General features: G+C 40.4%; 2 protein-coding genes across 3 annotated transcripts; both read left to right on the top strand.

Annotated features, from left to right (window-relative positions):
• The first annotated feature begins 413 nt into the window (after nt 1-413).
• On the top strand, nt 414-13,577 carry c4b (complement C4B (Chido/Rodgers blood group)). Of its 2 annotated transcripts, none has more exons than XM_079275992.1 (41): nt 414-494; nt 708-897; nt 997-1,165; nt 1,280-1,350; nt 1,440-1,528; nt 1,618-1,700; nt 1,791-1,878; nt 2,078-2,201; nt 2,315-2,456; nt 2,873-2,985; nt 3,073-3,234; nt 3,339-3,506; nt 3,603-3,794; nt 4,059-4,202; nt 4,314-4,437; nt 4,842-4,913; nt 5,028-5,240; nt 5,330-5,444; nt 5,721-5,791; nt 5,885-6,024; nt 6,120-6,335; nt 6,736-6,787; nt 6,895-6,984; nt 7,069-7,275; nt 8,163-8,238; nt 8,375-8,567; nt 8,664-8,750; nt 9,931-10,093; nt 10,488-10,681; nt 10,843-11,001; nt 11,091-11,150; nt 11,224-11,314; nt 11,396-11,576; nt 11,706-11,796; nt 12,015-12,089; nt 12,164-12,266; nt 12,369-12,458; nt 12,570-12,668; nt 12,745-12,828; nt 12,937-13,069; nt 13,156-13,577. In XM_079275992.1, the coding sequence occupies exons 1-41, from the start codon at nt 433-435 to the stop codon at nt 13,295-13,297; spliced, it is 5,118 nt and encodes a 1,705-aa protein (XP_079132118.1). In that variant the 5' UTR covers nt 414-432; the 3' UTR covers nt 13,298-13,577. The 2 variants fall into 2 exon arrangements, with proteins under 2 accessions (XP_079132118.1, XP_079132119.1); XM_079275993.1 differs by having other exon boundaries at nt 13,159-13,577.
• Nucleotides 13,578-18,980: 5,403 nt separating this feature from the next.
• tnxba (tenascin XBa) lies at nt 18,981-24,246 on the top strand (the record flags this gene model as incomplete). The annotated part of the gene is made up of 14 exons (XM_079276186.1): nt 18,981-19,767; nt 19,862-19,960; nt 20,135-21,355; nt 21,475-21,597; nt 21,688-21,831; nt 21,932-22,051; nt 22,140-22,295; nt 22,371-22,483; nt 22,582-22,714; nt 22,824-22,975; nt 23,068-23,164; nt 23,253-23,414; nt 23,504-23,667; nt 23,779-24,246. 14 exons carry the CDS (start codon nt 18,981-18,983, stop codon nt 23,875-23,877), a joined length of 3,570 nt encoding a protein of 1,189 aa, XP_079132312.1. The 3' UTR covers nt 23,878-24,246.
• Nucleotides 24,247-24,305: the final 59 nt, after the last annotated feature.

Below are 24,305 nucleotides of genomic sequence, written 5' to 3' on the forward strand. Positions count from 1 at the left end.
TTAAAACGGACTTTTATAAAATCAAACATGTTGCAGTCTGAGAAGCATCTGTCAGTCAACTATGATCTGATCTGTACTGTTAACCTCATATTTTAGATACATCTGTTTAGATCTCGTACTTTCATGCGTGTATACATTTGCACACACTTGAACCAAAAAGTATGTCACACATCTGTACACATCAGTTTACATGTTATGGCTGACAGTATGATGATTTTCCCAGTTTATGTTTTACCAGTTAGCATGTGACACATGAAACATCAGTCTGAGGAATGCTGCTTCTTTCTAAGTCATCTTAGAAAAAGAAAAAAAAGAAATCAGGGAGGGCGTTGAGAGATCCAACGATTGAGAAATACAGGGGTGGATGAATAACAAAACCCCAGTTAATCAAAAGTTTATTGTCAGAGCAGGCAAAGAAATAGAAGCTGCACGATGGAGTGCTACATCTTTTCCATACTGTTCCTGATCTTGACTGTGGACTGTTCTCCGAGCAGGTAAATATAGAAATAGCTGCAACATTTGATATATTATTCCACAATAGTTAACAAGTGTTTTTAGCATGATGGTAAATTATTATCATTTTGTTATAGTGTAACAGATCAAACAAAATATGCAGCATTGCAGATATTTCTAGGCATAGAAGTCCATGAATGCAGAATATAGCAATGAAGGATACAGTGAGTGCTATGTTTCCCCTTTTTGTGCAGATTCTTCATCTCAGCCCCCCGTGTGTTTCATGTGGGTGTAAATGAGAAAGTGTTTGTCCAGATGGGAGACTCTCATCTTAATACTCCCGTCACTCTCTACCTGGAGCACGAGAGTAGCGGTACTGTTGTGTCTGGGAAGCCAACCACTCAGTTTACTGTGGAAGGGGAGATCAAAACAGTTGAGCTCATGGTATGAGAAACTTCCCCACTCATCCAAAAGCATTGATTTTATCATTTTAGAGGGGACTAAGATGTCATTGACCCAAACGTCTAATGTGCATATTTACAGATCGACAGAGAGCGTATGTCAAGAGTGTCTCAACATATAAGATACCTTCTGCTGGTGGCAGAGAGCCCCTCCTTTGATTTCAGGAAGACAACAAAAGTTTGGATATCAAAACACAGCGGCTATATCTTCATTCAGACTGACCAGCCAATCTACAACCCAACACAGAAAGGTAAAAGAAAAGTCAACAAATCTGAAGAAAGGTAAAACAATGTGAAAGAATGCCCCGCTAAAGAATGAACTCATTGTTTTTAAAGCCATGTTATGTTGATTATTTCTCTTCTAGTGAGGTACAGGATGTTTACTCTTGACCACACGTTGAGGCCAATTGAGGAGGTGTTCCACATAGCAGTATATGTGAGTACTTGAAGAGGACTTTGGCAGGTCAACATGAATGATTTTCATGGTTTCATATGATGATTCATGCTTTTATCATTAAATTACAGAATGCTGTCGGAAATAGAGTAATGAGGACCATAAATACTGCCAAGGGAGGAATACTCCAAGGCACATTCACCATACCTGATGTGTCAAAGTATGTTAACACAGATTTACAAAAACTGCTTCTTACATAACAGCAAACACTTTGACACACTATAATAGCAGTATGTTTTGTTGACAAAGATTGGGCACATGGAAGATTACAGCACACTATGCGGATGATGAAGCAAATGCTGCTTCCCGAGAATTCAAAGTCCAAAAATTTGGTAAGCTCGTTTAATTTAATTTAAACATTCCCTTCTTGTTTTAAATTAACAGATAATAGCCCTGTCAAATACATTTTCATTTTTACACAGTTTTACCGAGTTTTGAGGTGAACATTGCAATGGAGCAGAGCTATATTTTGTTGAAGGCAGAACAGTTTGACTTTTCCATCTTAGCAAGGTAAGTGTTGATTCATTTCCCATTAAACTCACTTTAAGTTTTCATGTGAAAACAGTATTAATCAATTTTGGCTTCTTGATATGCCGAGAGAACTCAAAAACAATGTTATTTGAAACCCTAACCCTAACCCTAACCCAAACTTTACCATAAATGTCAGTTACATTTTCAGACTCTCTTTTTGCCTGAACTTTCTCTCTAGGTATTCACATGGCGAGAAAGTTAAAGGGGCTTACCACTGCCAATTTGGAGTGATGGAAAAAGATAAAACCCATAGCCAGAAAATGAAGCCTGTCTTTATCAGGGGACTGGAGTTAACTGGTTCGGTGAGGAAACAGATATCTATGCAAAATTGAATTTCAAGGTCTAAGATCAATCTGGTAACATTTTGCATCTGTTACAGCACTTGACCATCAACAATTTATGCCATTTCTTGCAGGTGAAGGATGGAGCTGCAGCAGCTTCTCTCCAGAGAGCAGCCTTAAATGTGCACCTCCAAAAACAGCAAAACAAAACCCTCTCCGAGTTACAGCAGAGTGGAGCACAACTCTACTTGAGAGTGTTTGTCACCAACATACAAAGTAAAGGATACTATATCACACTATATATCACACTATAAACCAGTGTTTAAAATAGCAGCCATGTGTTGTAAAGAGTATATTTTATGTTTAAAATACTTTGTGTTTAGAATACGGCAGCATGTGCTCTGCACAGTAAAGTATGATCTGGCAACTGTTTCTGTTTCTTGTTATGCAAATCTTAGAAAGTATTGACACTGAAAAACTCTGTATTTGATTTCAATAATGAAAATAATTACAATAAAAATTATATTACTGCTAGTACTACTACTAATAATAATAATGATAGTGATAATTCATCACAAACACCTTGAGATGTACCATCTAATATTTGAGAGGGTATAAGAAGAATACGAAGAGGATGAGGATACTGGGAATAGTATTGTGATTTTTCATTACATCTGCATTTTATGACCCAGGTGGTGAAATGCAAGAGGCAGAAGTTTACCTTCCTATCATCTCCCACAAATACACCATGGATCTCTCTCGAACTCGCTCATATGTCCTTCCTGGATACCCGCTAGATGTGGTGGTATGCATGAAACTAACAAGGTGTACAGAGTATCTACATGACTGTGATGATTTTGTGTGTAAAATATATTGTTTGTTGTCGTTATAGGTGATCATGCGTCTCCCAGATGGCTCCCCAGCAGCTGGTGTGCCAGTAAAGATTGATGTACTACCAAGATCTTCAGAGGAGTCTTGGCAAGGCACCACCGACCAGGAGGGGGCAGTGTATCCTGTCTTTAATATTCCCACTGTGTCTCGGATTACTGTTAAAGTTAGTGTCCCTAAACAACTAACAAGATGTATCAGCAAATTGATAAAGAACCGGATTTTCCTTTACTTCAGTTTAACTGTTCTCTAACACCCTGACTTCATTAGGTGTCGGCAGATGGCCAGCAGCAAGAGAAAGAAATTCAACCTGCTTCATCTCCGAGTAACAGCTACCTTTACCTGAGTTTTCCCAACAAGATGTACTCTGTGGGCGAGGTTCTAACAGTAAATTACAACACCGTCAATGGCCCAACACCTGGGTTCATATACTACATGGTGAGACATAACTGAGGGAATACAACATGGTCTATTTTGACGACGAGAAGCAACAGTTTCTTAAATCTTAACAATTCTAAATTGATTATGTTGTAGGTCTTAAGTCACGGGATCCAAATAAAACAGGGATCTCTGAGATTTGGTACTTCAGTCAAACACAACCTGGAAATAACATCTGATATGGTGCCATCCTTCCGTCTGATTGGCTACTACTACAATGCGCTTGGCGACATCATTGCGGACTCGGTGTGGGTAGATGTCAGGGATGAATGCGAGCTAAAGGTCAAGGTGAGTAAACAGAACAGATACGAGTGCAGACTGACTTCTATTTACTGTGTTTGAATAAGTTAAGTCTGTATGCAGCCTGCTACACTTCATGGCCCGGGGAGGGGGTTGGGATGGTCGGCAAAATAATGTTGTAAAGTAACAAACACTGCTTTGGCTGGTGTTTTATCATTGTCATTGTCATTCTTTGTCAACACAAAATATGTTCCAGTCTAGTTTAGTTTCAATCACTGAACTCAGCCTATGTGGTTACGTGTGTATATTTAGGTGGAGCTGAAAGGCCCGTTCCAACCTGGAAAACGGTCTGACATAGAATTGGATTTATATGGTCAAAAAGCCAGAGTGGCTTTGCTGGCTGTAGATAAGGCCATCTACGCTCTCAATGCCGACAATAAACTCACAGCCAAACAGGTAACACTTTCACACATACTCTCTCTCTCTCTCTTACAAGACACTGAGGTTATTTAATTCAACCCATATATTATGACACAGTAAATTCAAGATCTTCTTCCTACTTTTCAGGTGTTTTCGTCCATGCAGTCATATGACCTTGGTTGCTCATACAGCGGAGGATCTGATTCAGCATCTGTACTAACAGATGCTGGCCTGTCTTATGTGTCTCAGTCCCAGTCAATGTGGAAAAACAGTATGAGAGAAACACTATTATTCTTCCTTAAATCCTTGAAAATGTTAACAGGTCAAATGCATTATGCATCTTGTTTAACTTGTGTTATACAGTATATTCTACTTGTCAAAATGCAATAAAGATGGTCTCAGGTTTACAGTACATTAATTAAATTAACACTCACAATCTTTAATATATCCCAAGCTTTAGATAATGGAACGTAGGCTTTTGCAGTGTGAGTATTGCAAATGACATGTTTTTTATATGCAGATGGTATCAGTTTTATCCAAAAAATAAATGAAACCAAAAGTAAATGCTACTACAGGTGGTAGGAGAGAATATTGAGACAGTGATTATAATGTAGTGACTATCCACTTACTTATTATCCCATGCTGAATATTAATGCTGTTATGCTACTTTTCCAGGCTTTGGCTGTGCTTCACAAGCTGCTCGGCAAAGGCGTGCAGTGGACATTCAACAGGAGATGATGACCATGAGTAAGACAACATTCTGGCATTATGACTCTGTTCTGAGCTAATGTAAGAGTATGCTGTGCTAAAGCATATGCTATAAAAATAGGACATTTCTTTTCCTTTTTATGTCACCTTCAGAATCAAACTATCCAGATGAACACCTGCAAGAATGTTGTGTTCGCGGGTTTTCTCTCATCCCTATGAGACGAACATGTGAGGAAAGAGTGATGAGAGTCTCTCTGGTGGTGAAAAATCCTGCTTGTGCTGAAGCCTTTTTAAAATGCTGCCTTGAAGGAGAGCGTCTGAGACAAAGAAAGATACAAGAGGACGCCCAGAAAGGACTTGGCAGGAGTGAGATGAACATGAAATACTTTACACACCTGCTAAGATTACAATTATCACAGAGTGAAATTACAAATGTCTCATTTTCTCATTTTTAGCTGCGGACGTAGCTGACATTGAACAGTTCTTCTTGGACACTGCTGCGCAGTACATTCGACGATTTTTCCCCCCAAGCTTTGAATTCAAAGAATTTGATGTAGATGGGAAAAAAAGGTAAAAGGTGGACAGTTTTTATGTTATATTTTCTTTTCCAGTGGAAATCAGTGGCTAGTTACAGCTGTTAAAACCGTTGCTACGACATAGTTTTGTTTTTATTCTTTGCATTTGTTGCTGTTTGTTGCTGCTAATATTGTTATATTCATCATTTATAAAGGATCTAGGTAAACACATTACCTTAAGTCTACAGTACAAACTACAAGTAGACAAAACCATTTGTCAGATGCATCTTACAGTCAGTTAATTCATTGTATCTTAATTGAAACCCCTTAGGCATCGTTTGACTCTACCCGATTCCATCACCACATGGGAGATTCAGGTCATCACTTTATCTGCAGCCACTGGTAATAACTGCTGAACACTCCACAATTGCTTTTGGATATTTTGAGAGGTTTCTTATCAATAACTGTAATTCACTTACACAATGTTTCTTTCAGGTTTCTGTGTAGTTAAGCCGTCTGAGCTCAGAGCATTTAAGGACGCATTTGTTTCTCTGCAACTGCCTTACTCAGTGAAGAAATATGAGCAACTATCCATTTCGCCTGTTATCTACAACTATGGCGAAGACAGACTACAGGTAAAAAAATCCCTAATTGACTCACATTAAGTGGCACTAAAAACAGCAACCACCTATTGTATGAATAGAAATTCAAATCGTTATGTTTTTTATAGGTGGCAGTTCATATGGAACAAACCGAAGGCCTTTGCTCCCCCGGCTCAGCCACCACTACATCTTTTGTTAACATTACTGTGGAGCCACAGTCTTCCCAGCTTGTCTCCTTCTCTGCTGTCCCCATGGTAACCGGCTCAATACCCATCAAAATACGTCTCTATGACATAGAGCACGAGAGGGGAATAGATGCAGTTGAAAAGACTTTGAGTGTGTTGGTGAGTGACAAAGACATTTTACTTCCATGCAAAATAATTTTATGATAGCTTCCTACCTGACAAAATATGGACATATATATGACATATTGGAAGTCATATTGGATCTAATGTAAAAAATCACTTACCTTTGTTAACCCTCCATATGTCCCATCAGCATTTTATCATAACTCACACTTAGTCCATTTTTACAAATTGATAAAAGTGTTATTAGTTATTCATTTTGATTTCTGTGCTTGTGTGCTAAAGGCTTTATGCCTTAATGAGTATGAATTAAAATATGAACTAATGAGCATATTTGATTATTAGTAACTTTAACTCAAATCAACATGTGTTTACCATGTGCATATTTTCAAATGTAAGGCCAGGGACACACAGTAATCAGCTCTCTATTTTGTTGCAGACAGAAGGACTGGAAAAGAGAGATGAAGAAACCCAAGTCCACACATTAGATGGTGAGTTGTTTCAGTATTTCTTAATGAAACTTGCTTGGCAGTTGTTATTTCACATTGTTCATATTTCCCATTTACTTTAATCAATTTACTTATCTCTATCTTAATAGGGAGGAGCCCAAAACCTTTCAATATTAGCGGAATGTTTCCGGATAACAGAGTCCCCGACTCCAGCTCCAATATTTTCATTTCAGTGGAAGGTATGTGCTGTTAGACACATACATACGATTCAGAGACCTTTGTAAATGACAGTGTCTTACTCTTTCAATGTTCTTATCTGACAGGGAGTGGATTTGGCAGTTCACAAGTGAGGAACCTTCTTTCTCCTGAGAAGGTTGCTCACCTGATCGTATTGCCTTTAGGATGTTTACAACAGACAATGGTACGCCTGGCCCCGACATTGTCAGCCCTCCGCTACCTTGACCTGAGTGACCAATGGATCGACCTGCCTGCTGGTGCCAGAGATGATGCCCTTGACAAAATCGAGAAAGGTAAAAAGTGGTCAATTGTGTAATGTCTTCCACACTAATTTAGCGCTGCACAAGCCCTTGGAAATAATGTGTTTCAGAGTGTAGTGCCGTGTTGCCGCGCTTTGTGTAAAAGGCCCATTAGTTGAACAGAGCATGGGTAGAATACGATTTGTGGTTTTCGGGTCTGTAGGTCTCAGATATCAGTGACCTACAGTGTATGTTCATGGTGGATATAGTTGTGTAAAGCCTTGAAAGTAATTAGAAAGAGGTTGAATTAAATCCTAAATTTGATAGAATGCAAGTGTTATAAACGCCAATGCTGGGCTAATATGGGAATGCTGGGAATTCCTGCAGCAGAGTTTTTAAATAATTATAATTATAATATATCAATTTTGTTTCAGAAAACCAAAAGTAAGAGCAAAAAAAAGATTCAAATACACAACCATTGTCCCTACTTTAGCAACACACTAGCTCCAGTCCAGACAACTAGTATAATAGGTAGCTTGTTTAGCAATATGTTGACTGTAGAAAAACTAAATTCTACTAAATCCCAAAGGAATAAATGTAAAGAAAAAGAATATCTACACCACAGATAATGCTGCAATAAGGCCATTGAAGGAGTAATGCAAGATGAAAGAGGCCTATCAACATAACAATATGGTGGATGTCAGTGGTTGCCAGTGGTGGTTGCTTCTTGGAAATGAATGCCGAACTGAAAAAGACAAAGGAATGGAAGATTTGTTCTAGCGGGTGGAGACGTATGCATTGTTACTTAACATGTATTATCACGTTCATCTGGGAATCAAAAGTGACACTTCGGTCTCTTGTGGGATGTTATGAACGTTTCGTCCTCTACAGGTCACTAACAAACAACGTTTTGGATTTTTTGTTTTGTTTTGTTTTGTCAGGTTATATACGGATTTTAACATTCAAGAAACCCGACGGTTCTTATGGATCATGGTATTCTGTGCCATCTAGTAATTGGTGAGTATATGTGTTATGCTGCTGTCATGATTTGTTCTTTCTATGTCTAACATCGTAAATTTCATTTCCAATTATCTCAAACAATAAATAATTTATTTTCCATCCCCTTTCTCCTGGGTTTTACATTCTCTCTCAGGGGGACTGCCCTTGTAGTGAAAGTGCTATCGCTGGTGGCGCAGCGTCAGACAGCATCTTTTGGAGAGCAGGGCAGGAAGGCTAGGTTTGTACCAGAAGAAGAGATCAGGCACTCAGTCAGTTACTTGCTCTCAACACAGAACACTGATGGATCATTCGGGGACCCACATCCAGTGCTACACAGAGGAGTTATGGTAACCTCTAGCACATGCATATAACAATATTAGATGTGTCAACACACTTAAAAGCTGTGATTTGAATGCAGTATTGTCTCTGTTTGTTCAACGCAGAAAGACGTTCAAGCTATGACGGCGTTCATAACTCTTGCACTGCACCGGTCGCTTCAATTCCTGCAAACCGAATTGAGACGTAATGCGGTGAGTTAATAAAATGACGTATTGACCTTGGTGACTGTTTTTAGCCACGCTTGCAGTTTTTTTTGTCTTTTGAGATGGCAATCCACCACATTGGTCCAGACTAAATTATATAAATATCGATATCTAATCGGTTATCATGCAATTTTGTAAAGACATTATTTTACCACTTGTGAGCGAGCAGGGGGGGGGGGGGGGTGGGACAGGCCAGGGGATGCTCCTCATGCTCAAAGCATGTTTTTCTCCTCGCAGGCTGCAATTTTGCTGGCATAAGCAGAGATATTCTGCGCAGAGTGATGTGAAAGCGCTCGCAAAAGTGATATGCGTGCGTGACTGTTGCCTCTACACATGCGCGTGGATCTCATTTGTTCTCGCGGATATTGACATTATCAACTTTTATTTCAGACTCATGAGCCCATATAGTATCAAAAAAAACAAAAACAACAACAAACAAATACAACAACAATATATAAAATACAATATGAGGACACCAAGACACAAGTGTAATCATTGCAGTTTAAAAAAAGTCACTCATTGTTAAAAACATACAGACATTTGTTCCAATGTTTCCAGAAACAAGAAGTATATCTTGTGTCACTTTGTGTTGGATCAGTTAAGGCTTTTATAATTACATTTTCTGAGTCATTTAACCGACATTTAAATTTGTAAATAAAATTCCTCAACACAGCATGGAAGGTGGGAACATTACGACTCACAAACATACGACTTGCACTTGTCCATCTTGGAAGCTTGAGCAAGATTCGAAAAGCATCATTAAATGCCACCTGAATCTTTTTCATTTTGGCTTTCCTATAGCTGCACCACAGGTGGGCTGTATACAGTGGAGTACAGTAGGCTCTGAAGAGAGCTGTTTTAACATCATCTGTACACATATGAAATTTACGTTGATTTGCCCTCATTCAAATACCTGCAAAACTAACGGCATTCTAAGCAGCCTCAGTTGTATGTGCAAATCAGCAAATATTAGCATGCTAACAAGCTAAAATAAGAGGGTAAAAATGCACTGTCAGCATGTTTTCCATTGCAGTCTCATAGATCTGCTCGTGTGACTGCCAACTGTTGCACCTTGTTATAATTAATCTAATTTGATAGACTGTACTCAATGCCTAATTTGCAAAGAAGATCGGATGCAAAATAACAATGACTGCCCTCATACTTTCAGGAAGCAAGCCTTGCCAGATCAACAACCTATCTCCAGTCGCACCTTGAGGAGCTTCAGCATCCCTATGCTGTTGCTATTACAGTCTACTGCCTCGCAGTTTGCCTGCCACAGGGAACAGATCATTCAGCTGCCTGGACAAAACTTCGAACACTTCATACCAAAGGCATGTCCAATCAAAGCAAATAGGCATGGGCGATATGGATAAAATATATAATTCCCTGTTGCGTATTGAGTATAATCAATTGAGAGATTTAGTAAATGCAGTAAATTCACTGCCTGACAAAGCAAAGTATTTCTTTATACTGATGCGAAAATCATATAAAAATGAAATGTTGACGTACAGCTTGTAATTGTAACAATGCCTAATAAACCCAGAAATATTCAAGTGATTTTATGTTGTTAACAGTATGTAGCAGAGCGATTGTCAGTTGATCAATTTATATTTTCTCATATTTACACATCGCCCAACCCTAAGAGACAACCAAAATGTGTATCACAAATTGCTATTGTTTGAAATTGTTGTATTTTTTTACTTATTGTCTATTTCTAATTATCAGGGACAAATGGCTGTTATCTGTGGACAGCGGATGCAAACCCACAGAATCAAGCAAATGCCGATGCCATCACAATAGAGACTACAGCCTATGCCCTCCTAGCGGCAGTGGAACTTGGGCATACCGAGTGGGCTGACCAAACAGCCTGCTGGTTAACCACCCAAGAAAACTATTTTGGAGGCTACAGATCATCACAGGTGATTGGGATGCTACATCGAGAATTGTTTGAACCCTAGGAATCTCTTTCTTTGGACATAGACCTTGTATTCCTGTGGTCCCATATCATACAGTTTAGTCTAGACTAACTGTCAGAGTGCAGATGTTAAACATGTTATTAATGTTTTATTACCATGCCAAGGATACCATCATGGCATTGGAAGCCCTCGCGGAGTATGAGCTGAAGAGGGCCGACAGGCCTGAAGTAAATCTAATAGCAGAGTTCAGAGTCCAAGGAAAGCAAAGCATTGTGAAACTTGCATTTAAAAATACGAAGCAAAGGGTGGAAACAGACCTTAAGGTATCAAAGAGCATCATCAACATTACACTAAATACACAGAAATATTTAACATCTTTCTTAGATTACGTTTCTTTTGTCTTTTGTTCCAGAAATTTTCAGGGAACAACATTATGGTGCAATTGACAGGAACAGGCCAAACCAAGCTTAAAGTAAGTTTAATTCATGTCTGTATATGCTGAAAGGGCTCCATCATTCACAACAAATCCCCAATCTCTTTGGCAGATTGTAAAGGCTTACCATCTGCTGGACCCCAGGGACGATTGTGACCAAGTGTCTATCAGTGTCGCAGTGGAGGGGAAAGTCAAGTACACCGGTGAGCTTTTGACCCTGAAGTCACAACCACATGAGATTTCTAATACAAGCTACACAGTTACATTAACCTCTGTCTCCCCAGCTAAGGTCATAGAAAACTATGACTACTACGATGACTTCGATAACAATGAGGAAAGGGCGGAAACGGAGGTGCGTGTGCCACGATCAGCAATTGAGTGGTTTGATGCTCGAACCCGAAACAGGAGAGACCTTGATAACAAGTTAAATTCAGACGAGGCTGTCACCTATACAATCTGTGTCAGGTTAGTTGAACGGGACTCACATCACTTTCACTCTTTATAGAAGTACTCATGAGACATGAGCTTTGCGGGAAAAATTCATAAATCTGTGTCTTTCTCAGCCTGTACTTTTTATTGTTTTCCTGTGTGTAGTCATAGCCTCAACGGCAATCTCACAGGAATGGCTATTGCTGACATCACACTTCTGAGTGGGTTTGAGGTTGTAACTGAGGACCTGGACAAGGTTAGTTGCTCTCTCTACCTCCTCTTCATCCATGGGTCTTTCTCATTTCCCGAATTTGTGCCACCTCGATTACAAGATACGTGTTGATAGTTATCTTTCTGTTTACAGTATTTACTCTAAGCTTAGTGAGCCTTCATTCTTAACCTACAAACATGAAAGTGTATGATTTAAGAGTAGACATCATAAAAATAAAAATTTAAAATCTTGTCTCTTTGTAGCTAAGAGAGACACCTGAGCTATACATTTCCCATTATGAGGTCTCCGATGGAAGAGTGCTCCTCTACTTCAATGAGGTAAGGCTGAAATCTATTGACACACACACAGATTTCAAATGTTCAGTACTGAAAGATTTCTTTTCTCACTCTAGCTCTTTGAATCAGAGGAATGTATTAGTTTTGATGCTATACAGAAAGTACCAATGGGTCTTCTACAGCCTGCTCCAGCTGTGTTCTATGATTATTATGAACCAAGTAAGCTTTTTACTTGATATTTTTTGCATTTTTCGTCAGGATAGAGGGGACATCTTTGTTTAATTCACTAGGAGTTTATGAACGATTTGTGCCCACTTTCAGACAGAAGGTGTACTGTGTTCTACTCCGCCCCCAAAAGAAGCAGGATGGTCTCCAAACTGTGCTCAGAGGATGTATGCCAATGTGCAGAAAGTAGGCCATTCCACTAAGACCAATATTGATAAACACCCATGAATACATGGAGCGTTACCCTTCAGGTTTGTATAAATAATTCAAATTCCATAATGCTTTTCTTTTCTTTAGGACCCTGTCATAAAATACAAAACACATTCCAATCAAAAAGTGGTATCACAAAGAATGTCCGTTTGGAACACGCGTGCTTCTTCCCTACAGTAGATTACGGTCAGTACTGCACAAAAGACATCATGGTGTAAAGTATCTACTATTACCATGACCATGACACTTTGTTTTATTTCAGCATACATGGTTACCGTCCTCAATGTTTCAATGAAGAGTAACTTTGAGCTGTACAAAATGAATGTAACCGAGGTACTCAGATCACGTAAGTAAACTGTAACCACAAGGCTTAGAAGATGCTGTAACATTGACCTTTAAATGTTCATGCTTGGAAGACCCATCATAAATATAATGGTAATAATCTGTCGACCAGATGGAGATATCCTTGTGAAGGAGAATTCTATTCGAGTGTTTGCTAAGAGGCGTCACTGCAAAGGACAGTTAGACGTGGGGAAACAGTATCTCATCATGGGCAAAGATGGCTCCACAACGGACTCCAATGGAAAGTAAGTGTAGTCGATAATATCAAAGTGGAAGTATCATTTTACAATGATTGATTCTGATTCTCTTCACTCTGTCCCTTTTTTTCTAGCAGTCAGTATCTGTTGGAGTCAAACACCTGGGTTGAAAGAAAGCCTTCGGCAGAAGACTGTAAAAAATCGGCACATAAAACTGCCTGCAATCACTTTAATGGGTTTACGGATGAGTACAAGATAGATGGCTGCCGACAGTGAAACGGACAATTTGAATTCACTTTTATTTCAGTAGTTTCCCATGATATGCACAGTCAGCATGGATGTTTAGAGCTCTTTTTAACCGTTTATAATCATGAAAGCAGAGCATAAGAACATATATACGTACTGAGACATCATTGCTTGCTAGACAGTAAGTGAATGACTGACTCCACTGTTGTATCATTTTAAAGTTTACTGCACTTACAATGTGACCATTAATCATGTCTTTATGTCCAATACTGCTACCAGTGTTTAAATAAAACAAATACTGCTTCATGTTTGCAAATACCTTTGTATGTGTTATATGTTGAGATAATTATTTGAAAATGGAACTTAACTCAGCAACTAAAAAAACAAACTTGTATGTCCTTCCAAATAGTGTGATTCAGTTGGGTGTACTGGTTTGATTTTGCTTTACTTTTTATGTTTTTTTTTTCTTTTACTGGCAGTAACAGCTCTGAGAGGGGTCTCTGTACTCAATGCAACCCCCCTCAAAGTTACCCCCCCCCCCCTCCTAACTTAACATCTGCAAGGTAAGGAAGAAGTGAGAGGGGGAGTGGTTTGGGGTTGGCAACACAGTGACTACTCATAAAATGGCATAACAGTCTGTACATAAGACTGGCTGGCTTGCTCCCAGTGGAGTTACACAGTGAGAGGATTTGGATCAATCATCACCTTATAAAGATAATAGCTCTCCATTTGCTCTCGAGAGCCAACAGTCCTCTTCTCAAATTTGCTCCACTTAGAAACCTGCTGCAGAAGAGTGCACTTACTAAATACATGTTGTGTGATATGGAGAGAGGTTATGGGAGAAAACGAGGGGTAGTGGGAGGGAGCAGTGCAGCAGGAGTGGGAGAGAGGCATGGGTGGAGAGGCGAGGAACAAGCAAGGGCTTATGTGTTTATATTATTCTAATCTCTGAGGTCTGGTCCAAAGTAAGCAACACGGGAGTACTGACCATCACTTCAATCACAGCCAGATCAATGCCTGCACTGTTTCAGCCTTCACCATCAGAGATTTCATTACATTTGCATCAATAAAGGGTAAATAAATATGCAGACTTCAGCATCACACATTTTCATCTTGGGGTTACTTTAGTGCCCCGTCGGTAGCCAACAGCAACAGCACATTAAAGTGTAAAAAGCGGTCTTCTTGTTGGCTTGACATGACAAAGCAGTGTCGACTTGTGCTTTTGATGAGTCACAATCAATCAACAGTAGTTGCAGTTATTGTTCAGGCTGTTTGTGCAGCACAACGAGAGATACACGTATTCTCTCAACAAAGACAGATTGACAGAGGTGAGTGAATGACCGATATTTAGTTTCATACTTTTGATTTGTGGATTTACTGTAAATACACATATTCCACGAGGACATGCTCACCTACTCTGACACACGAAATATGCTTCAGCAGTAACTGGGAGTTGCGAAATGTGCTTGTACGACCAGGGGATATTTTGTTCGCTGTGCAGTAGCCTTAGCCTTGAAGGTGTATTTCGAGCCATTTTCCCAAAAGGCCATCACAGGGTCAGTGGTTTGAGGGTGGTCTAAGGTGCAGAAAGGAGTTGAGTGAGGGCGGAGCTGTTTCTCTGGAGGCTGCCTGCAGATGGAGGCGCTGATGGAGTAGGACCACCCACTCAGGAGCCCACACTACAGTAACAATTACTGTTTGATCTCAATATCAAGGTTACTTGGTCTAATGTGGATTGGCCTTTTTCACAGAAGACATCTTACATGTCGCGGTAGGAAAAGCACAGATGAAAATAATACAGTAAATGATGGCTGAATTACATTTAGCTGCTTCAGTTTCAGGGTCTTGGTATTTTTGCATTACTGAGACACTTGAAAATGGAAATGGCAAGTCAAAATATCCTCTTGATGAGAGGTGTAGCAGGCGTTTGCATACAAAGCAGTTAGTGGTTATCGGTTGATCTTCAGCAGTTCCCTTGGTATGGCCAGATGTGCGTCACTTTATGCTTCCAGTATGTCACTCTTTGTCACATTCCTCTTCTAATGACACCCACAAACTGATGAATCCACCACCGATCAAGCTTTGCCATAAATCCATGTGTAAATCAGACATCATACACAACTTTCACACACAACAAACACAAACCTTCCTTAAATACCATTCACTTTTATAACAAGTAGCAACCAGGCCCGTTGCTGTACGTTCTCATAGTGCTGACTGGCAACTGGTATAGGAATAACCAGAACAACTATGTTATTCGCCACTTCATTGTCTACTAAATTGTGATGCTGCAGTAATGTACTGTAGGTTAGTTGTCTTTCTGTATCAGAACATGGTATACATGCCAAGAAAAACATGTCAGCTCAACGCATTTGCAACTGAATTATCTACAGGTAAATATGTTTTTACTGTGAGGGTTCTTACATACACACACACTGTAACATATATAGAGCATGCAACAGTAATAGACCATGAGAGAGTGGTTTCTTCAGCATAGGCCACAGTCTCACAGCTGTTATGCAAAATGGTTTTGCATGCTCACTGTCTTCGTGACTAAATAATTTGATGGTTTAATCCCATGTGCCATATTCATTTTCTATCAAAATAACGACATAAACACCACTAAACAGTTTAACGTTGACCTTACAGTAATTTATTGATGTGCTGTTGTGTTTAATTTATTAGAAATATGCTCATGCCATATTCTAGTTTGTTGTTTTCACGCAGGCCATTTAAAAGCGGGCAGCGGGCTGTAAACAATACACGAGCTACGAGTTACTAATGCAGGGTGAGTGTCCATCAGCAGTTTCAATGTATTTATCTCAGTACGCACTTTGTTTTCTTAGAGGCATGGTCCTCATTAAACACATGAGTGACTTTAAAAGTTGCTGTAACAGATGTTTTTATCTGTATCCAGTATCATTTTTATCGGATATTTCATTTACACTGTTAATTAGAGACACATTTATTAACTATGGCTTGTATTTGGTGAATATACTGATTGCAGTCTGGTGCAGAATGACTTCACAGGCGCAGCGCATACAAAAAAATGAAAAATAAATAAGAAAATCAAATGTACAAATACTTGTTTATAAAATAAGTGAATCTTAATCAATGTCAGTGTATCTTACAATACAAAGGTCCAATGATTCGCTCCTGTAAAATGAGGAAAATGTCACTTATGCCCTGTTTGATCTGGACCTTGTTTTACCTGTCTTCATGTGGTTTACAAAAGGTGGGCTAGTGGGTGGCCATTTGGTCAGATTCAGAGCCTTCACAGAGCATTCCTTAAATCTGGTGGATACTTGGTCAGTTACATAACTCCCACGTAGTTACATCTCATTACTTCCAACAAACAGCCTATTCATATAGCGAGAGGTTCCTGTCCCCCACAGTCCGCAGTGAATACCTGCAGTGTTATGCTATGTATTCCAGCTGAATCATGATTCTCAGACCAGGGCTTCATTCAATCAAAGTTGTGTCTAGGTGTTAATGTCCGGTATAAGTCAAGTGACATACAGCAGACACTGGAATTATTGTCATCAGCGATGCAAAAGCTACAAAATGCGGGCAATTTTTGTGGAACACCAAGTACAAAGAAAAATGTCCCGGCATGTGCTGAATACAGTTTCAGAGCAAAACTGCAATTTCAGTATGTTGACTCACACAGAAGTTGCAGTCAAAGTTGTTAATTATTCATATGTTAACCAAAAGAATCAATGAGTCACTGAGGCGAGATTCTAAAAATCTACCAGCAAAATGTATAGAGACATTACAAAACATTACAAAAAAGAGAAAATAAGATATTGATCATAATTGATGCTCAAATCTGTAAAAACGCCACACTTTTAGGTCCAATACAAATATTTTCCATGTTGTTTGAGAGAGTGGGACCATTAGGCGTGGAGGAAGGGGGAGGGGGAGGGGGTGTCCTTAAGTAGGAGCAGACTTTATCACTCTCCTCCTTTCTAGTGGTGGTCCTTTCTCTCACCTCTTACCTCCCTGATCACATCCAGCTATTTGTGTGAGCTTTCCAGCCAGATGGAGGGAGCAACACACAGAAAGAGATAAAGCCAAGAACGAAGTCATTACTCTGGTGAGTTAATTTTTCCATTATGGTATCAGAGTGGTAACTCTTTGAATGAATGGACTCATGTCCTGCATCCTGCATTTTGGTGTCTGTTGATATTCTTTCACATTCTAATACAGTGCGTGGCTGATTTTTTTTCTCAGGGTTTTGAATAAAGTACAATTGTGAGAAAAGGTAATGTTGTTGTACAATAATGTGTTTTAGTTGCTAAAAAGACCAAAACAGTAACACTGTACTAGTTGCAGTGATTGGTGAACATGATTTGTAATTTTCAGGGTGCACATATAATGTGGTATGGTTACACATACTATCATTTACCTTATTCATTTGATTTAGTTTTAATTGTTTTTTATTCTGTCAAAATAAATACTGCGCTAGTATGACAATTTATATTCTACAAGTAAAAAGTGTCTATTAATTCCGTTAATACTGCAGCTAATTATGCAGTTAATCCCTGAACTCCAATGCAACATTTGAAAATTGCCTTGCTGTGTAGCAAAGCGTCCTCAGTTTTTTTTACATGCAGCATGATTTATTGGATTTCTGCCATTTTAAACCAAAGACTGGACATATTGTGGTTTTATGAGTTGTGGGTGCAGAGGATTATGTAAACTTCTGGATAGTGAAAGACGTACAGTGTCCCACAGTTTTATACAGTGACGCTCTGTTGCCTCTCTACATAGTCCCTCCAGCAGACTCTCAGCACTTCCCGCTCAAGTCACCTTATTCCTTCCTGTTCAGAATCAACTAATTTAGAGTTTTACTGGTTGAATCAACTATTATGGCTGATTTGAACACTGCTGCAATTCTTCCACCTATAATTGTTTTTTCTTCACTTGTGTCCCAGTAAACACAGTTTTAAATAAAAAAAAGGTAATAAAATACTTTTCATGAATATTGTGTTCATTTAGATATTTCTGCTCAATAATAATTTGTACTTACTCTAATTGATTCCAATGTCTTACACTGGTGCTCAGGGAAATTTGGATTAAGACAATTCAACATACAGGGTCATATAAAAGAAACAGGTATGTAGTCAGATGCAAAACCGCATCTTAGAAATATTTTGATACGCTTTTATGCATCAGTCCACGAATGCACAGAACCTTCTCAAATATCAGATCACAGCATATAACTTTTAGAGAACCTGTATCCTAATAATTAGACAACACAGCCTTCTACCTGACTGAAAGGTTATACCGAAATAAGTTTCTCAAACTGAATTAAAAAAGTAAGTAATGCTGTTCCTTGCTTCAGCAATTACTGTCAGGTCACTTTTGAACAAGGCACAAAATTGTAATTGCTCTTAGCGTCTTAATAGCCAGGAGTCTGTAGAAGGGAGCATCAAAGTGTGAATAGGAGCTCTATATGTGAAACTGGCTGAAAAAGAGCATGTATGCTCAGCAAAGCCTTTCTTTGAGGTAAAAAAAAAAAAAAGCTCTAAAATGATTTGGAATTAAATGTCATGCATCAAACTTGGTTACAAGTCAGCTCTGTTTTTTTCCATTTCTAGGAGAAACCTGGCATTAAGTGGTCTTAGAAATATAGAGGAAGGAGTTCATAATTTCACAGTAACATACATATAGATCCACCACCATCTCTGGGTACAGCTGCTGGCTCAAAATGCTGTTTACTCTGGGACTTCTCCTCCTTCTCGCCCCACTTCCCTCCTTTCAATCCACAACCAATGAGAGGAGAAATACCACAGGAAGTGACGTGTCCAAACCCAATGCAGTTTTCATCCAGTCAAAACCAAAAACCACTTCTGCTCTTGCCAAACAGACCATTCGCCCAACCCCAAAGCTAAACACAGTCAATCAGACAGTTGTATCCACTCTGGCCACAGCAGCAGTAAAGGCTTCTACAGTCAGTGAAGTGAAAGCTACCAAAGACAAGCCTGCCCCCACTGGAGCTCCAAATGTTCAGTCAACATCCCCAAAGTCTGCTCCCACCAGTGGCGTCAAAACCATCAAAAACAAGCCCACGGCCTCCTTCAATCAGACTGTTGTAGCTAAATCTCCCTCCACCAAAGACAAGCCTGCCCCTACAGTAGTTCAAACTGCTCCGTCAATTCCAGCAAAGGTCGCTACACCCGGTGGTTCTGCAGCCGACAAAAATAAGGTCACATCCTCTGCCAATCAGAGCGCTGTAATCAAAGCTCCCATCGCCACCACCACCAAAGAAAAGCCTGCCCCTGCACAACCAATTAAGGTGGTCATCAGTAATGGCTGCGACTCCAGCAACACCAAGGAGCACGAGCTGAAACTGAAGCCTGGCACTCCTCTGGTGATGACGCATAAGATCAGCTTGATGCCTGGTGGATGCATTGGGGGATGTGAGGCCGAGATGTCTGCGCTGAAAGGACGTGTGGCACGACTGGAAAGAGAGATGTCCTCTTTGAAAGATAAATGTATAATTCTGTCATTTTCACCACATTATTATATTTGACACAGCTCATTAGTGATGTGGATTTCGTCATTTTGTTTATTTTTGTTGCTGCCCAGGTCCATGTTCCGCAAATTGTCCACATGACTGTAGTGGCAATGGGGAATGTGAGAAGGGGAAATGTATCTGCCAACAGGGATTCATGGGTCTAGACTGCCGTAAGTGTGCACAAGGAGCTGAGTGTAATAAAAGTAAGTGAAAGTCTGCACAGTTATTTGGATGTGATAGCATCAGAGACACATATCTTTAAGGGAAAGGAAGGTATCCTTTAGTTGTACTTTGACTAATATCACATTCATACTTTGATTGTAATGTCTACTCTACAATTTCAGAAACCGCCAAAGGAAAGGTGACCCTGCAGGTGAACAAAGACAAGGAAAGCATGCCGGAGAAAACCAAAGTAGAGCACACACTCTTCCAGAAGAGAGAGCCGAAGAAAGGGTCTGACGCCAAAGAGACTGACACCAAACCCAAAGTGTCTACTAATGCTAAAGCAGGTCTTGTTAAGACACAAGCAAAACAAGAAGCCTCTGTTAAGAAAATTACTACAAAAGACTCTTCAAGTGCCACAAAGACCAGTCGCCCAACTGTTGGTCAAGTTCTGTTGAAACATGAGGGAAGAAAGCAGGAGGAGGCTCGCAAAGGCAAAACAACAGTCCTGACCTCTAAAAAGGTCCTCCAAAAACCTGACCTTAAGCTTGTTAAGGAAGGAACTGCCAGTAAAACACATCCTAGATCTGACCAACTAAGAGATGAACCTCAAACCAATGTAACCCAGAGCAATGTGAGGAAATCTAATGGCACGGCTAAAATTGAAACCATTCTGACCAAGGTTGAGGGAACAAACAAAACCAGAACAGGGAAGGAGACCTTGCAGCAGTCCACACTGACTGAAATAAATGTTACTCAATCATCTGGAAATAAACGCAGCAAGAAGGTAAAGGCAGACACTACAAATGTGCAATCTGTTGACAACAGAAACACTGAAACTGGCAAAATTGGCAAAGAGAAGTTGATACAGAGGAGTCAGTATCTGGTTGATTCAACCATCGCAGCAACGTCAGTCGAGACTCGAGTTCTGCAGAATAAAACAACCATCCATGGATCTGGGAGCGTGAGGCGGATGGGAGGATCAGGATTAGGTTCTGTAAAGGTTGTGAACATCTCCTCCTACAGCTTCACTGTCACGTGGACAGCACCACAAGGGATGTTCAAGAACTTCACGGTGATCAGAAGAGAGCCACGGACAGGGGGTGACGAAGATGACCAAGAGGAGTTTGAAGACGAAGCTCTTGAAGGAGGCAAGGGCTCCACAGTTAAGAACACAACTGAAATCCAGGTACAGAGCGAGAGCACCAACACAACTGCCACCTCCGGTAAAGCTGTTGGATCTAAAGGCAAAGCTGAAACAAAGAGGATCTCTATGGTGGTCCCTGGTAGCGTACGCTCTGTGGAGTTCAGTAACCTGAGGGCAAACACAGGCTATGTCCTGCATCTGTATGGCACTGCAGCTGAGAGGAGATCAAAGATCCATCGAGCAACTGCAGTTACAGGTAACTCAAGTTGTACTACATTGTTCAGTCAAGCATATTTCCTCCACAACTACCAGGAACACAATCAGTAATGGGAGTAGTAAAATGTGAATAAAAATCTCTTTGATTTCTCTAACCAGGTCCTGAGCCAGCCACAGAGATGGTTTTCAGCAATGTAACAGAGTCTTCTATCACTGTTTCCTGGTCCAAACCAAAGGCGGCATTCTCTAGCTTCAGGGTCATGTTCACCAACATCGTCACAGGTTTGTTTAAGGCCTGCCTTCATACTGCAACTCAAGTCAAAATCCCCTTGCTTGTCATTATGATATGTGTGATGTATTATCCTGCTATAGGGGAGAGCCACTTTGTGACAGTGGAGTCGCAGCAATCTTATGTGGTTCTGTCCAAGCTGTCTGCTGGATCCTCCTACATTATCACTATAACTACTACACAAGGCAGAGCCCAGAGTGACGCTCTCACGTCTCTTATCACCACAGGTACACAGTTAGATAAGCTTACCACTGTCTACAGCTACTTGTTTCCTCTTAATGTGTGAAATCTGCAAGAAACACACAATGGATTTTGTCTTAACTGCAGTGCCCGCTCCTCCAACACATCTGCAAGTTGTCAATGTGACAGATACCAGAGCTGTGCTGCAATGGACAGCCAGTCTGGGGAAAGTCGACCGGTTCATCATCAGCTATGAGTCCTCCAAGAGTGAGTGTGGCAATGTCACCCTAATAACTAATGACAAAGCATTAATGACTGTGCTACGCTACGTTATTAATTCTCCTTCTTGCCACAGCTCCTAATGTGACAGTGACTGTGATGCTGTCTGGAAACTCAGTGGAGCACCAGCTGAAAGGCCTGCAGAGAGGCACCCTGTACACAGTCAAAGTCCTGAGCCAGAAGGACAGTCTGCAGAGCATGGTCATCTCAACTACATTCACAACAGCTCATGGTGAGTAAAGATGGCAGTAAAACATAGAGCTTGTGCGTAAAGTGTGTGAACTCAATACATTGTTGTGTCCCTCAGTGGTTAAAGCCAGTGAGGTGGGTGCCCGCTCTGCTGTGATAGCATGGAGAACCTCCACTGTTGTATATTACAGCTACAGACTGATCTACCAGGTGGCAGGAGAGGAGACAAAGGTGATTCATATCCCCTCATCACTATCACATACAGTACAAAGAAAGTCCTGACATTTACAAAATAGCCTAAATGTGTATGCTTTCTGTGTATGCATTAGGAGGTGATCCTGGACCAGTCCATCACAGAGTATAAGTTGACAGGGCTGTTGCCAATGTCACGATATATTGTTCTGGTACAAGGCGAGAGAGATGGACAATACACATCTGTTGTCACCACAGAATTCCTTACAGGTGTTGTATATCATGTAACGCAGTACTTGCTCATTAAGCAGTCCTGCCAATACTTTTATCACAACAAAGATATTCTTTTGTTTTCAGTTTTTTTTTTTTTATCCCTTAGGCAAAGTGCGTTTCCATTTCCCCACTGAGTGTTCTCAGGAGCTGCTGAATGGCGCTCTGCAGTCAGGAGAGGTGGATATCTACCCGCAAGGAAAAGAGGGACAAGCAGTCACAGTCTACTGTGACATGGAGACTGATGGAGGCGGCTGGACGGTGAGAGGAACTGCTGTTATTTATAAGCTTTGCGCAGAGAAAATGGCAGTATTATGTTAGATAATGGACAACAATCTGATGTGTGTTTTTAGGTGTTCCAGAGGAGGATGAACGGGAAGACAGATTTCTACAGAACATGGAGTGAATACAGTGCCGGCTTTGGAAACCTCAGCGAAGACTTCTGGCTCGGTACGGTTGAAGCAAGTTCTTATTACCATCACAACTGCATGAAATAAATTGGCCTCATCTGTTCACTTTAAACTTCTATCACTGTTAGGAAACGAGCTCCTTCACAACCTGACCAGTGTCGGCCCTGTGAGTCTGAGGGTGGATATGCGATCTGGAAATGACACCGTATACGCTCACTACTCAAACTTCTCCGTGGATTCAGTGGAGAGGCACTACAGTCTTGCAGTGTCTGGCTACACTGGAACTGCAGGTGAAAACCTTACAGGAAATGTGCAGTTTATACCATATTACGGCAAGTGTCCGACAATTTATACATCAATGTCACTGTTTCTCTGTCAGGTGACTCTATGAGGTACCATAATGGACGCCCATTCTCAGCCCGGGACAAGGACCCTGATCCTCTGGGGATCCATTGTGCCAGGGCCTACATGGGAGGCTGGTGGTACAATAACTGCTACAAGGCCAACCTCAATGGCCTTTATGGCATCAACAGTAATAATCAGGTACAATTCACCTCTCTGGGACATAGAATAATGAACTTTTAACACTTTTATCTTCTATGATACAGCACACTAACCAAATATCATCACTTCTCTGTCTCTGTTTTGAATCAGGGAGTAGTCTGGATAGACTGGAAAGGTAAAGACTCCTCCATTCCCTTCGTTGAGATGAAGTTCAGACCGTCCAGGTTCTCTCCTGCAACTCATGGCTAAGAATACATCAGTCGTCACTCATTCATAACAGATAATTAAAGCTCCAGAAATCCAGAAGACAGTGAATCTCACAGTTGATACATCACTGTTGGTCACTTTCCAACTGAAATTGCCTGTACAGTGGGTTCAATAGCTACAACAGCTATCAGTACATTTGATTCAATGAGCAACATTTTTTTTTTTAATCTGTATTTTTCCGGAAATATACCAAAGGAGTGGAGAAATGTTTTTTGCAACTTTTTGTATCTTGTTCTACTATTCTGCCCGACCCGTCCATTTCAACACAGTTTTGTATTGACTCCAATAACTTTTTGTGCACCACCATGGTATGCCACCCCACTACTACTGTAATTGAATATGCACTGTCTCTCTCCATTGGAATAAACGTGGCTGATGTGGGTCTGAAGTGTCGATTTTTTGATTTTGTT

This window comes from Melanostigma gelatinosum (assembly GCF_949748355.1).
Source record: "Melanostigma gelatinosum genome assembly, chromosome: 9".
Taxonomy (NCBI): Eukaryota; Metazoa; Chordata; class Actinopteri; order Perciformes; family Zoarcidae; genus Melanostigma; species Melanostigma gelatinosum.

Coding starts and splice junctions, on each gene's coding strand:
- c4b (XM_079275992.1), top strand. CDS start 433: ATGGAGTGCTACATCTTTTCCATACTGTTCCTGATCTTGACTGTGGAC. Junction 1,529..1,617: donor ACCATACCTGATGTGTCAAA/GTATGTTAACAC, acceptor TTGTTGACAAAG/ATTGGGCACATGGAAGATTA. Junction 2,457..2,872: donor GTTTGTCACCAACATACAAA/GTAAAGGATACT, acceptor TTTATGACCCAG/GTGGTGAAATGCAAGAGGCA.